The sequence below is a fragment of the Epinephelus lanceolatus genome, chromosome 5 (genome assembly GCF_041903045.1).
Source record: "Epinephelus lanceolatus isolate andai-2023 chromosome 5, ASM4190304v1, whole genome shotgun sequence".
NCBI classification, from domain to species: domain Eukaryota; kingdom Metazoa; phylum Chordata; class Actinopteri; order Perciformes; family Serranidae; genus Epinephelus; species Epinephelus lanceolatus.
The window spans coordinates 33,317,313-33,333,524 of record NC_135738.1 but is presented as its reverse complement, the minus strand read 5'-3'; the positions used below and the strand labels follow the sequence as shown (position 1 = coordinate 33,333,524).

At 41.7% G+C, this 16,212-nt stretch overlaps 1 protein-coding gene across 1 annotated transcript in view; it reads left to right on the top strand.

Moving 5' to 3' along the window:
* kcng4a (potassium voltage-gated channel, subfamily G, member 4a) overlaps positions 1–14,456 on the top strand; it is a 30,625-nt gene extending 16,169 nt beyond the window's left edge. The window contains exon 4 of the mRNA XM_033634499.2: positions 12,718–14,456. Coding sequence (XP_033490390.1) covers positions 12,718–13,596 — 879 coding nt within the window. The 3' untranslated portion in view covers positions 13,597–14,456. The remainder of the gene's footprint in view (positions 1–12,717) is intronic.
* The last annotated feature ends 1,756 nt before the right edge of the window (positions 14,457–16,212 follow it).

The following is a 16,212-nucleotide window of genomic DNA, read 5'->3' as shown; positions in this document are numbered from 1 at the left end:
AGATTCAAATCATCAGTTAGAGACCCTTGAGTCAACCAGGATTCCTTCAAGTTGAGCAGTTGTTTTTTTTTGTTTGTTTGTTGTTAGTCTGTATGCAGTGTACTTCTGGGGACATTTTGGTCCCCAGATATGATGAGCACTCCTTGCTTTCACGTTGCTCTGTGGTATGAGCAGCTGCAAACCTGAGACCCAGTGTCAGTCTGAGTGAGACAGAGGCAGCTGCCCAGTAGAAGATAAACTTTGCTAGGCAGAATCTCGTTAGCATAGTTAGCCCACATTAGCTGGGAGGGCTAACTTTGCTTCTTTACTATATTATATACACGTCACTGTCACCCTGAATGTCTCGTCAAACCCTATTCAAACACCCAAACTCCATGTGGAAAAAAGGAATGAATAGTCGAATATTTTCATTGAACAGCCAAACCTGATTTGACTGACATAATTCTGAGTCAGGTACAGCCCTAATAACCATTGTATATCTTGTAAATATAGCCTGGTTTCATGATTTACCAGATGATGACGATCACCTGAATGCACCATAAAACAGCTGAACTGTTGGAAAGGACACTTAGTCAATGTCCTCCATATTTTCTTCAAAAGAAGGCTGCAGAGTTCTCTTTGGAGGAGCCTTTGGATTTTGATAAGCTTGTTGACCCACTACAGTTTGTTTTCTCTTGAAATGTCGACATAAAAAAAGTTTAGATCTGAATTGAGACACACGAGGAATTAAAAGCAAAAGTGGAATGTGCACCATAGCTAGTAAGTCTCCGTTTTTGGACTGTCCGCCTCAATCAAGACTATTAGTCCATGGCGCCAGTTCTTGTGTCAAAATTGCCCAAATTTTATGTGTGAGCAAATACACTAATCGCAGCGTTTCCTTTGAAATGAATTGGTTTTTTCACAGAACTTTGCTGGCATAAATGCTGATGCAGCTGGGCCTTTTGAATAACAACGAAATGTTGCAACAAGGCAACCAACCTCAAAGAGCTCTCTCGATATAAACTAAGACGCTAATTGGTGATAAGGAGCAGCTGCGGAGGCATCAACAGATCAGGGTTGATTAACGATGAACCAAAGGCAGGACAGGAGAGCACACTGAAGGCACTTATTGGACAGGTGAGGAATGACATGGACAGGGAAACTAGAAACATCATAGAAAGAGAAGAACTGAGGGCAGACGAGGACGGAGAAGAAGAACACTTGTGGCTGATACACAACATGCAAACACACACAAGAGACAAACACATCAGCAGCTCGATTCCCTCGAGGTTATATACCGAGCAGCAGGTGTCCACCCCTGCACAGTTGCCCTCTCTGATCACTGCAGCGCACCAGAATCTGACTCTGCCTGGAGCTAAAAATCAAACACCCCTTCACACTGCAGCTCCACCCGCTGTAACTGAAGTCAAACACACCCTTTGCACTGTGCCTCTGCATTCCTACGTGCATCCTGCAGAGCCAGGAGCAGATGTGTGCGTGTGTGTGTGTGTGTGTGTGTGTGTGTGTGTGTGTGTGTGTGTGCTTCATTTTAATCTAATTTTCTGATGTGCTTATTGATGCAACAAATTGATGGGACACTTTCGATGTGTTTTAATAGATAAAAAAAAAACAGTAGTTCATCGTGTGCACGGGGTTGTGACCATAAAAGTATACGTGGCCCCTTCACTTTGTGTGTTTGTGTGTGTGTACTGGAGTGTCTTGAGCGAGCACATTGCTGAAGCATCTAAAACATCTTGAATTTGATGAGACACTAAAACACTTTAGAACACTGCATGAAAAACTAACACAACAGAAAATTGCTTTTGCAGCATTTTGTAGAGAAAACTTGAGGCTTTATTTGAGAAGTGGGGTGTGTGTATGTAGTTTGTGTGATTGTGTTGGAGATTCTTTTCTGCAATCTATTTTTCAACCCAATATTTGGGGTTTTCAATAATGCACAGCCTTCATCTTTATCCTGTACTCCTTCAAACAATCCTGGAGAAGAGACCCTACCAAACTGGAAAGTGAAAACCTTGTGCTGTTTGTGTGTGTGTGTGTGTGTGTGTGTTTCACTTTGTGAGTGTGTGTGCCTGCAGCATCCTGACAGACAGAGAATAGAGACTTATGGGGTGTGAAGGAAACCCTATGCTTAAGATGTCACCTCATCTTTTCCCTCATCAACTGATCTTGTAATCCCTTTCTCCTGTATCCTTCTACACTGCTTAGCCACCTACTCTTCCTCCATCTGTTGTCCCCTTTCCTCTATCATTTTTCTCCATTAGGGTGTTTGTGCGTGAAGGAGCTGTTGGTCTTTGTCAGTGATAGGACACTCGGCAGCCCGTACCACAGCCTCATATGGAGATGAAACTGTTTCACATTCCACTCAGAGTGTCATTGGAGTCGGTGGACAGCGTGTCTTGGGAGACTGGGTGGCTCTTTTATCATAATACCTATCAAGGATTCTTTGCAAATGAGTGGGTGCGAACACAACTCCTAACATGCACCCCATGTGCATTTGTGCGTACATGCAGCGATCAGGTTACAGCAGAAGAGCCTCATGATAGATGGAGGTGTCACATGATACAAGCCCTTTAATAACCCATGACTGGTGAACACAGTGCTTGATGTGCAGTATTTCAGCGAAGGCCAGCAGAGTGGTGTTCAACCACACCCCCTAATTGTGTCCCCCGTGTCTTTCTGTCTCTGTCGGGGCCGCCCAAGCCCTTCCCTCCTCCCTTCTTTAAAAGTGGTCGCAAGGTCAGTACAGCAGCATTGAGAAAAGGGATTCAGTGGTGCAAAGTATGTTCAAGGTCTGCTGCAAAGTATAGCTGATGGACAGAATATTTTCTTTTGTCTCCTTTTCTGCCCAAATCTGTTGATTCAGTAGGATCATCATGGGGGGATTTTTTACCTGATTGGGAAAGTGATGAAGAGGCAGCTGCAGAATTAGAGACATGCTGTGACCGAGGCAGAGAATGAAATTCAAAGTTAGAACAAAAAACCAGGGAGCATTCCTGAGGATAATAACCAAATTTTAAACACACTGCAGTTTATAGTTACACAGTGGTTAGAAAAGCACACATCCACATGTCTATGTATCATCCGTGGGCAATCCAATTGCCAAAAGGAATGAACATTACTCCAAACCACAGATATGTTACATGTGAATGAAACTTTATGTTTCAACAATGTTGTGGTTAACAGGTTTAGGCGCAAAAGATCAATTAGGAAAAGACCATATTTTTGCCTAAGATATGCTGTTTGGGGGGCATAATCCCAGCAGGAAATGTAGCATTGTCTTGTCTTATAAAACAACAGCTTTTCATGGAAATATCTCTGCTCGTGGGTCACTAAAAATACTCATGTTTGAAGCCTAAAAAGCCATTATAAACACAGCAATGACCTGATACCATGTGGCAACTTCCAAGGCTAAAAATGAAGCCAAAACAGAAGTGCCAAAAACTGCAGTTCATTGAATGGCCACATGAGGTTGGCTCCAAGGCACGTTAAAATACCCAACTTTACAGCAGAAATAAACAGCTTACAGCCTGGTACAAAAAACAGTTTCGATCTCCATGGCCAATTTTAACATTCATGACAACTGTACAGGGGGAGAATTTTTTATATCTCGCCTGTTTTCATTTTAGTAAGGCCCAAAGTTATGCTTATTTAAAGGCAGGGCCACTTCAGGGACCAGCCTTTTGTGAGGTGCCACTACAGTCTATAAGTCAGATCCACCCATATGGTTGCTTCTGGCTCCGAAAGCCAAGATGGTGATGGCCAAAGTGCTGAACCCGAGGCTCCAAAACGGGAGTCCACAAACCGATGGGTGACATCATGGTAGCCACATCCATTATTTGTACAGTCTATGTATATGTGTGATTCAGTTTGCAGAAAAATACAATGCTAACATTTTCCTCTGGTGGCTGTGCTGCCATGGAACAGCGTGACAGCTGTATACAATGAGAGTCGTCCTAATTACCAACTGAGGACAGTGAAATGTGGAGCTCTATCTGATCCACAAGTAGAAAAAAGTCACATTCATAATTTAGAGCTATAGAAGCTTTCTCTTGTCTAACAATAAAGAAACACATTTACACCTCATACCCGTGGTACACAGAGTGACCCTGCTGTGGAAACATCTGGCAGCTGTCTCACTGTGCAACGATGGGTCACTTACAGAGGGGAGATGGGAGGCTGTCAACAAGAATGTAGAACAGAGATGTAAAACTGAGAAGGTGCTGATGAAACAGCAAGATTCAACTAGTAGTTGTAATGGTAAGCTTGAATTATAGTGACAGTCAACCCACACTAAGAATTACTATCATGTGAATTTTCACCCTTCGCAAAGAGGAGTGTGAGTGTGTTTTCTGTGTCAGGACTTATTCATATTCAACTGCCACGTCAGTGAAGGTCGGTGTGTGTGTGTGTGTGTTTTTGTGTGAAAGACAAGTATACTATATTGCACCAATTTCATCTCTCTGATCATCTGCCCAGCCATTAACGCAAACACTGACATTATAATGTAACACCCTGAAAATGATCATAATCATGCAATAAATGCCAGATGTTTCATCAGAGGGATGACTGCAAAAACCAGCCAATTACACTGCAAAGTCAGAGCCATACATTAGCTCGTCAATTCAAGGACCTTTCATTATCTGCTGCAGTAGCACAAACTGTCAATTTACTCGTTGACGTTAGATACCGAGGCCTTTTCCTCCAAAACGAGCATCAATAATCACACTGCACTCAGCTCATCGTGTTTTTTTTCCTCCTCCCAGTAACAAAATGCCAGGGTTACATAACAATCTGGAATCAGTTTAAACACGATTTTGGATTTTAGTACAATTTCCATTCAAACTACCTCAAATTGACTATTTCGCTCTCTCTCTGAAAGACAGTGATATTTTAGTGTGGATAAATGTAGGTGTCAAAAACAAATAAAAACAATCACCTTGTTCTGCAAGTTGTAGAAAAATTCCACCATCCGATTCACCACCACTTCAGAAACAAGCCTGCGGTGTGTAAGTGATATTTTTTATCTGCACTGGCAAGGTTTTTCAAGTAGTTCATCAGGTCTAGTGTAATGCTATTAAGATTTTGATGACACAAACTTCCATTATAAATGAAGAGTTATGGACAAAAGACGGAGCAGAATGAAAAGCAGTTCAACTGTAGCAAGACGTGCTCAAACAGCACTTTAAAATCACCCTGCTTTATTCATGTATTCAGGGCGGCTGGCTTGTGAGAAGTTGACAGAGATATGAGAGATCTGTTCATTTTGTGTTTGTGAGTTGTCCTTTACAGTCTCGCTTGGTTACCTTTTTGTAATATTTGGTGAGCTTGTTTCAGCTTGAGGTTTCTTCTACAGAAAGGCATGTACTTCGCTGACATCTTCTTCTCTGTGGGATTCTGTTACACAGGTTTTTGGCATGTGGTCACTTCAGATGTCCCTGTCCTTAGAACACCCTGTATGATGATTCCACCCTCTCTGCGGCCTTTGTCTTAATTTGACATTGAGATGTGTTAATACAGATGGTAATGTGAAACACCGTGTGACACAGCTGCCGGGGTGAACAGTGTCTGAGCTGAAATGAGCTGTCACTGACTTCAGTTCCAGAGAGAGTTGTAGAGAAGAGATAAGGTCAGGGAGATAGTGGGTATTGTGGAAGGTATTGTGCATGCAAGTGTGTATCTGTGTATGTGTGTGTGTGTGTGTGTGTGTGTGTGTGTGTGTGTGTGTGTGTTTGAAAGAGCAAGAGACCGAAGTGGCAAGCTGTAACAAATGGCCTATCAGGCTGAGGGTGAGAAAGGTGTCGCAAAGCCCTGATGGCCCTAATGTCAGCACGCAGGAGAGAAAGCGCAGCGAGGACGGGAACAAATGAGAGGTGCAGAACGCACATGAGAGAGATAACATGTGAGCGGTGGGGAGAAAGTGTCTGAGAGATTGAAACAAGACAGACAGGCAACCAGAAATCTCAGCAGGGCTCGACATCGGACAGAGAAAACATGAGGGATGCAGGCAAGATTAAGGAGGGGGAGAGGTGTAAAGGTTAATATTTAGTTAGCGATTTATTGAAGTGGTAATTCTCAGGGACGGACCCTTTAATCTATCAAACGTGTCCTCTGCTTGAGGAACAGATATCCCCTGGTCAGTCCTTAAGGTTCTCTGGAGAAATCATGGACTTTTCAGATGAAGCCATTGTGGTCCCACTATTTACTGTGTGGGCTGCTGTACTGACAACTGCTGCTCTGGAGCCGTATGCAATGATTAAAGTTTAATATGCCTTAACAAACAAGGAGTGAATGATGAATTCAGTGAAATGGATATTTAATCTTTTATTAATATTTGGAACTGAACGGGTAATCTTTGGAAATGGATTTGTTTTTAGTTAATATGTTTTAAAGCTGCACTGACTGCTAAATTACTATTTGTAATGTGAAAGGTGCCCGCCGAGCATTATCACTTAACGCTGCAATTGTCCTCATCTTTACTTTCAGCCATTTTAGCTCATCAATCTGCTGTTTGAAACCTCGTTTCCAGCTGCAGCCAGCAGCTGTTTTCAGTGGAAAAACCACTGATAAACCCACCTCATGTTACCTGCCCTGCACCAAATGGCAGACAGATAAAATCAGCGACTAGATGGTGAACACAGTAGAGCATTAGGCAGCTTAACAATAAGATATTTCCCTCAGGAGTCAGTGGAAGCCAAAACTAAAAGAGTGAAGGAGAGTGAACATGAGTGAATATGAGTGTATATGTTCACGTGGACATGTGCAACTGTTTATCAACAGGTTTGCTTTATTAGGTGATGATATGAATTTTCTGTCCGTCCGTCTCTCAAGAAGGCCTTTGGGAATTTCTTAAATTTGGCACAAACTTCCAGTCAAGCATGATTAGATTTTGGTGGTCAAAGGTCAGTGTGACCTCACAAAACATGTTTTTGGCCATAACTCAAGAATTCAGGTGCTATTTATGACAAAATTTCACACAAATGTCTAATAGGCTGAGATGATAAAATGATGATATTTTATATCCAGAAGGTCATAGGTCAACTTCACTGTGACATCATAATATTCTGCAAAAAATATTTGAAACATTTCTGGCCATTACTCAGCGTTTTATTTCAGGAACAGAAGGGGAGACATTTGGTCAGATGGCAAATTGGTGACTGTAATCTTGTGTGTCTAACCTTAAAATTGGTGATTGTATAGATCCTCTGTTCTGCCAGGTTGATGATGTGTGTGAAGCATCCATGGTTTGCCAAAAAAATACACTTAATGCCTTTCATTAAATTGCTTCAGTCTTCAGTGAATACATTATATGTCTGGACAGAGATGGATATAAACAACCACAAAGCAGTAATTGTAGTTTTTACATGAAGCTGCTCATCATTTTGAATGTTCAGAGTGTGAGGACTGTCAGCTGTTTGCAAGTGATCATTTTTGATGAGTATGCTGTATTCATGTTCAGAAATGGTTTGAATTGGTGCTGATTCATGAAGCATTTTGTAGTTTCTTATATGGCAGCAGAAAACAAAATTCTGAAAACAGTTTGGTGCAATCAGGATGATGGAAAAGCTGAAATGAAGCACTGACAGAAATCTGCTATATTTTAAAGTCTTTAACTTTTGATTTACAGCACGGTTAGGATGGAAAACTAAACACTCATTAACTTAAATTGATCTTTAGCATTACCAGAAAGCTTTTTACTGCTTTTTTACAGTCAGAAGTCCTAAAAAATGTAGCCACTTTGGAAACATGACACCAGCAAATACAGTCTCAGCCAAATATTGTTGAAACTCGCAGAACTATCATTGAAATACTAATGCAGATCCCAAGTCTTCCAAAGATAACAAATATATCAAGCTGAATATTCAGATAACATGTACAGTATAACATAATGCATAACACACATCTAGAATATTTCCATTTGATTAATTTACACAGACATACACTGTAAAATATTTGACTGTGCATTTACAGTGAATTACTGGCTACTAGTTGCATTCCTTTCACAGTAAATTACTGTGTCATATTTACAGTAAATTGCTGTGAAATGACAGCTGTTTACTATGATCTCACAGTAGTTATGCCTGCATATTACTGTGCTTTAGCAGTATGCTCCTGTATTTAACTGTGACCTCACAGTTTACGTACATATGATTACCATGATTTAGCAATATGTTCCTGTAGAATCACTGTAATTCACTGTAATCTCACAGTGAAACTCTATTGCTGTTATTTAGCAGTATGCTTCTATAAAATTACTATATTTATCTACATGAATTTAACAATAAAATTCTGAACTTGGTTAACTATCACAGTAAAAGCCTGTGCGGTGTTAATAATGTAATTTATTGTGAGTCACATATTGTAACTTGTAACGACTTAAAGACCATCCAAAAGCCAAACTGTGTCAGCTGTTATCTTACCTTGAAAATCCATATTCAACATTTTTTTTCCATAGATGCCATATTTCTCACTTCTAAATTAATGGGAAAAAATAGAAGCCACCTTAGCTAAGGCTTTTGAGCCTATAGACTGAGTCCTATCTTATCCATTAATTTTGTTTTGGGACCATTACAGGATCTACAATGTGGAAGGTTGATTTATATTTTCTATTAGACTATTTTCAACGGAAGATAACATCAAACAAATTTAGATTATTAGTTGGTCTATGCTTTTAATGTATGGGTTAGGCACTGTATGGTAGTAACACATCAGCCTACCTTTTTGGCATGTTGATAGTGTTGTTTGTTCTGGTACAGCGTTGTGTGAGTCTGTGTTTAAGCAGAAATTATGGTCTGCTGTCGTGTGTGTGTGTGTGTGTGTCCGACTTGCTGGCAGTTTGGCTCTAGAATACTTGTTTAGTGACCCCTGACTACAAACGTATTTGCGTGGTACATTCCCCATGAGCTGGTGTAATGGATTTGATTTGTCATCATCTACAGTCAGGGCCATATACAGGGTTTCAGAAATACTGAATACTACTGAATACTGATCTAAGTGTGTGAATTTTAAGACGTTTGGAGAGCAAAAAGGTAATAACAATAGCTTTAACACCATGTCAGTGGGTAGCAGCATAAATGATCTGTTTTTCTATGTGTGTGACATTGACCAGTGGTGGGAAGTTATATTATTTCATTACAGTACTTAAGTATTTTTTCTATACTTGTGTATACTGTAAATGTATACGTTTACTCCATTACATTTCCCCATAATGTCTGAGTTACAAGGTCAAATCAGAAGAAATTTGGTAGCCTGCAAGAAAGCAGGTTTGATCAATCAGTGCTCCTAGCTTGTAAGTTCAGTCAAAATCCACACACCATTCCAGTTAGTGGTGGAAATGAATTGAACTGAATTACCAACAGTGCACTAGTACAATTATATAGTTACATCACCTCACCTCACTTGTAATATCTCGCTTCACATCATTAAATTCTACCCACACATTCACACATTCACACACAATCAATGACTGTAATCAGAGGAGCAAGTTGACCTTGGTGACCTCAATGGCTGATATAGTTAGTCTACATTATTATTATCATCAACAGACTGCAGATGTTATGTTACTGTAAGAATTGTAAGACTTCAGTTCACTAAATAATACAGTGCAGGTATGTGGCCTTCACTGTACTTGGCCCCTCCGATTGTCATTGTACAGTATATTTCGCACCTTGGGAACAAGAGGGGAAACAGCTGGGCTAAAATGATAAAGGCTGCTGTCAACACTGCAGTTCTAAAACCAGATGGCTGCACAATACATTCAGCCCAGGACCTCTGCTATCATCACCATAACCAGCATTATTGCAAAGCGTATATACTGTACAAGACTGCAAAAAGCAGATACACATCACTCTGAAGGAATGAAGTGAAAGGCTAAGAGTCACACTGGGAGGAGAATCAGTGAGAAAGGCAGAGAGGACACGGGTGATAAATGAGAGCAGGAGGAATGGGACACGTGTGTGAAGGATGCATCATGCATAGAGGGAACAGCAGAGGGGAGTTGTGTTTCACTTTGCGGAACGGTGAATGAATGAAGGATTTTAAGCAGAAAGAGAGTGGTGCGAGAGAATGAAGGATGAGAGGGAGGGAGTCCGGAGAGGGTGATGGAGGAGGAAATGGAATGAGTGATGAGAAGGTGGAGACAGAGGCAGGAAGAGAAGAGGGTGAGAGAGAAGGATGAGAGGGAGGGAAATAGATGAGACACACAGGGGAAGAGAGACAAATGCAGAGAGAAAATGATGAGAAAATGGGGAGAGGCTAATGAAAGAAGAGGCTGAGTGAACACACAAATACATAATGTTCACCTTAATGATATATATGTGGCCTCATGCTCAGTGTGGAAACAAGGAAAGAATTCTGATGTAGTTTAACTTGTATGAAGAAAAGATCATTCTTTGTCTGCCTGGAAAACATGCATACTGCACAAAAATAAACAGACAGAAAACCCAAAGATGGACAACAGGAATTTGCTCAAGGAGATTGTCCTACCAAAAAAAATGACAGCATCCGTTGTTTCAGCAAATGCCCAAAAAGAAAATAGGTTTATCTTCAAGTGAGAAAGACCTCAAGCAACTATAGGAGGTATGACTCCTGCAGCAGGAGCAGAAGAAGTGGTAGATATGGATGGATGGGTCAAAAAAATGGCTGCCTTTGACTCAGAAGACCACCAATCACCAATTACATACTTACATTTCCAACAACACTCAGCCTTGGGTTCTTTTAAACATGACCACGACTGGTCATTAACCTTTGCCAAGTAGTTACTAATTTATTCATGACAATGACAGTACCATTTCTGAGGTAGTTACTTTGACCCAAACAACAATGCTCTCCTAACCCTTACTAAGTCATTTTCCTTTCCTAAACCCAACCAAACCTTGAGCAAATTGGCGTCAGATCAGAAATAATTTTTATTTGCATTGCTGTGTAATGGTTTTAAAAGACATGTCGTACTACATCAGATGTACTGCATCAGTTTATAAAGCTTATGTGTTGAGCTGAAGGTGATTGGAAACCTTGTTGAACCCTGTTCATTTGTTGTTGTTTTTTTCCTCTTGCCTGTGTGTGCCACTCTGTCCGTATCAGTAGTAACTAAACGTTACACATACATTCCAATGGCGCGCCTAAAGGACGGCCCAACTTGGAAACTCAACATCTGGTGGCAGATGCTTTAATTGGTGGCAGATGTTTTAATCATGGCGGCCTGCCACAAATTAATGAATGTATGGGAAACCCTGTGTTGACTCTTTGAGGCAGGACAAAGAAGTGACAACCAAAATGGCTATCTGTGATAGGGTGTTTGTTGGGTGGTTGAACAGTGTCAGAAACCCCCTTCCACTGCACATTTCCTACAGTGGAATTGAGGGGGAATGTGTGCGACTATCTGACACAGACAATCCATCCCATTGGCCAGTTATGTGGAGACATAAAAGTATGCAGGATTCCCTCTAAGGATATATTTTTTTTAATTTTTGGACTGTCACTTTTTGTGCGTACCATCTACTGCAACACCGTACATGCCTTTGAAGTCTGAAAATGTGCACTGTTATCTCGGAGTACACTTCATTGCATCCCGCCCCTCTTTTTGATGGGAGGCTTTTAGACCTGCCATTGAGTGAGGCCATTCGGAACAGCCATAAACACTTGATGTTGTCAAACGACTGACCAGTTTGTTTCGAGCATACCCAGGCTTTAAAAGACCAGTTGGCAGTGGCGCTGCCAAGAGGTGGCCAGAGGGGGCAACAGCCACTCAGATACAATCACTGGTCCCCCCTTGCGAAAGCAATAGAACATCATTTGAGGCCTTTCTGTGGTGTTTGAGCAGATTTGTTCCCAGTAAATGTTTTCTTCCTAACAATCAATGTCCTCCTTTATATTAAAGCTGTGTATTTGTCTTTTTAAAGAAAATGCACAACCAGCCTATTTGAAGAACAATGAATCACCTAACATGTATGTTAAGATACACGATGCATTAAAACAGGATTGTTATGGAACTCAAAATGTTTAAATTAGCCAATCTATTGCCGGAATGCATTTATTTGTGGTGAAGCTTATTTCCCCATTGAATTCAACTCACTTGTTTTTTTTTTAGCCATTATTAGTGGAAATGCACAGCACTTTGTACTGGCACCAGTGCGAGTCTTGAGTAGTGTTTGATGCTTGATTGGAAACAAGTGAAATCCTTTTTTCCCTAGGTTTGAAAAAAGACTCACTAGTACATTAAGTGATCGCAGATATGTTCTGCACTGGGAAATGCAAGGAGGTGGAATAAAGACTAATTTGTAGAACAAGGGATAGTGACAGAGATAGCTGTTAACAGCAGGCTTCTGGGCTCTGAAATCTCCTCTGTGCCTTCACACAAGGGTTTTTATTATTGCATTGATACTGCAGTTAGAGGGCATGCAAACCTGATTGCGTTATGTCACCGCTCCCACTGACTGTCACATTAATCTTTGAAGCCTGCCCTTATAAAATAATTGATTGATTGTGTCATTGTATTATCTATCAGTACTGCTGCAGTAGCTTTAGCATACTGAGTGCTGTAGCTCATGATTTATGAATGATTACCGAGGGTGATTATCTGACCTCAGGATTTTTGTCTTCCCTCCATCTCACCCCATCTGTCTTGCTCCCTGTCAAACTCATGCCCTTCTCATCCTCAATCTCTCTGTCTCTCGTTCTGTCTTGCTCCCCCATCCCCCTCGCCTTCCCTCTCTACCTCAGGGTGAGTGTTCCTCCAAGTGCTACAACATGTTCATTATAGAGACGGTGTGTGTGGCCTGGTTCTCCCTGGAGTTCATCCTGCGGTTCATTCAAGCCCGCAGTAAGCTGGACTTCCTCCGTGGGCCGCTCAACATCATCGACGCCATGGCCATTCTTCCATACTACGTCTCCCTGGTGGTGTCGGAGGAGGACCCGACCCTGGAGCACGAGAGGCCAGGAGGAGGTAAGGGCTACTTGGACAAGCTGGGTCTGGTGTTGAGGATTCTGCGGGCGCTGAGGATTCTCTACGTGATGCGGCTGGCTCGCCACTCTCTGGGCCTGCAGACGCTGGGGCTGACAGTCAGGCGCAGCACCCGGGAGTTTGGTCTGCTCTTGCTTTTTCTCTGTGTGGCTGTCACCCTCTTCTCTCCACTGGTCCACTTGGCTGAGAGCGAGCTCACAGGTACCCATGACTTCAGCAGCATCCCCGCCTCCTACTGGTGGGCCATCATCTCCATGACGACCGTGGGCTACGGCGACATGGTGCCCAGGTCCATTCCAGGACAGGTTGTAGCCCTGAGCAGCATCCTCAGTGGGATCCTCATCATGGCCTTCCCTGCTACCTCCATCTTCCACATGTTTTCCCGCTCCTACCAAGAGCTCAAGATGGAGCATGACCGGTTGTTTAAAGAGGAGTGTGCAGCTGCTGCGGCTGCTGCTGCTGCTGCCGGGGAGCTGCAGGAAGGAGGTGAAGGAGACGGGGAGAATTCAGCTCCACCTGGGCTGGGATTACGTCTAGACAAGGATAGTGTGCACTCACTGGAGTCTCTCGCTCTGTTAGGGAAGGGCAGTGATGCTGCAGGAAATAACAACCACAGCCTGCCGCCAGCAGCTTTCTGAACCGTACTGGCACTGACTGACTCAATCCTAAACTTCCAAGAAGATATGAGTCCACTAATCTCTGTGTTGCATACAAATGACTATTGCTCCAAAGACCTCACCACTCATAAGGTCGTGAAGGTAGCTGTGTTGCATTGGATAAAAGGAGATTAAACAGACAGCTTTTGCTCGTTGGTATGCCGATAAGGAGCACAGGTGTGCACAGAGACTGCACAGAAACTGAAAGACTTTAAACCCTTTAAATTGGACGGTTCAGTTTATCTGACCAAAAAGCCTCTGCAGCAATATTAGTAACCAGCTGCTTCCATAAACATGCAATATTCAATCCAAAGTTGCTTTTCCTTCCACTGTGAAAATATTTAAAAGCCCAACTGCAACTTTTTAGTTTTATTCTTATTACTTTTCAATATGTTGCCTACAGAATGACCTGAAAATGTGTCTCATATTGAAAACTTTTCTGTCATGAGTTCAAAGAAGTGCTCCTCTTAGTTTATTTTTGAGAAGCTTAAAGCCATGTTCTGAGAAGAAATATAAACAAACGGATAGTTTGGCCCATATATGATATATGATATATATCCATCTCTTATCTCTCTCATGTATGTTTGTGTGCTTGGACTCAAAGCGATGATGGTTTCTCCATGCTCAAACATGAACTCCAGGCGAACTGTGTGAAAATACGGCAAAATCCAAATTGTTTTTTTTAATCGGATGACGAAGAAGTGAGAGGATGGAGAGAAAGAAGGCGTGTTTGCGTTGGAGAAAGAGGGTGTATGAGTGAGAGAGAATGAGCGCTAACAACCATGACGTGTACTTTGCAACGCTCCAAATAAAAGCTCTCCTAGTAATCTGAGCGAAATCCATTTTCTGGGCTGCAGTTTTTTGGTTTGTTCTGGGTATGACAGTCTAATCTCCTTGGCTAGCCCGGGATGCTCAATCAGACTCCTGCAGCTGAACGTTTCTGAAAGAAGAAGAAGGAACAGAGACAGCTGTCCGTGCCAAATGCGAAGATAAGTATTCTGTGCACAACGATTCTGTGACAATCCCCTTCTTACATCACCTCCTTGTTTTTATGTACACAGTTACAACACTCTGGTTGGGTGCCATGTCTGTCTACAAATCTTAATAATGGAAGCTTTGCTTAACATTACATCTACAGGTCTGGGATATTAACTGATCCTCTCATCCTCTCTATCCTGGGGTGGCTTCCAAAAGGGGTGGGGTCATCCTCCCTTTTCTGAGAAGAGTGGTCAGCCAGGGGTCCAAGAAGGATGTGGTGGCACGCAGGGACATGCCAGATGTGGATGTAATCTAGATTAAAGTTGGGATTAAAAGCCCCACAGGCAAACGGGTTACTCCCTGAAACTAAACTTTATCCAGTTGCTTTGAATTTGATTTTGCTTTTTTTGTTTTCCCCAGAATCCCAGGGATTCCAGTGCAATTGCTTTTGGCATACTGTGGCATCTCTTTCCCATATGGCATCTCATTTCACAGCTATAGCTCTTATGAGATTTATAGGTACAGTGGCATTTATAATTGTAGCTCCTGCAGCAACATATGGCCCAGAGTATATCAATCTGAATGAGAAAAATCTAACTTTGCATGATATGATGGATTACAGTACACAGACTAAGGCTATTATCCATCTGTATACTCAACAATTTAAGAGCCATCGATATCATAAGCAACGGTATGAATGATATTTCACAGCACTAATCATAACTCACATGGATCATAACTCTGAAAACAGTTATGGGGATCATTTGTCCTCATGTGAGCAATAAAGATGCACATGGGGTAATAAATGTGTTTTTAGCTGTTCAGATGGTTGAATGGGGCTCAGTAGGTTTACTGCTGAATCTCCTCGTAAAAAAAAAAAAGGTCAGGTACAAGTCATCACTCATGCTGATGTAAAAGGAAGTGAACTCCCACCCAAAACACCATTTTCTTGTGTTCACTGATGTGGCACAAAGAATAACATACTTTATGGCATTATTAGCATTGCTGCAAGAACATTTGCTTTTTAAAGGGGAACTACACCCATTTTTAAAAATTCATACATGTTATTCCTATGATCTAAGACAGTCCAAATATATTAGTAAACATGAACAGCTCTCTCCCAAATCAAAAACTAGAGTGCTAAAGCTCAAATTTGTGATGCCATCAGGTATAAAGGCAGGAGCAGCTCCATAGACAGTAGCACCCAGGGGAATGTTCTGGGCATATGGGCACATTTTCTGTGTCAGACCTGAGAGCACTACAATAGAATAAAGCTCGTTTAGGTATAAAGGCTCCCATTCATTGTCTATGGAGCAACTCCAGACTTTATACCCTGTGACATCACAAGTTTGAGACTTACTTTTCTTGTTTCTGGATTTGAAAGAGAGTAGCTTATGTTCACAAATATTGACTGAACTTCCCTGGGCCATGAAAATTACATATTGGAATTCTTAAATTGCGTGGTGTTCCACTTAAACATCAAATTTAGGAGACAACTAGCTTAACTTAGCTTAGCTTACTTTATCTTAAGCCCCTTCACTTACAAGGCGGATATTTATTATCATTACCGTTATTTTGCCTCATCGTTTTTTATCAAAGGATCGATCGCAGAATGGGGGG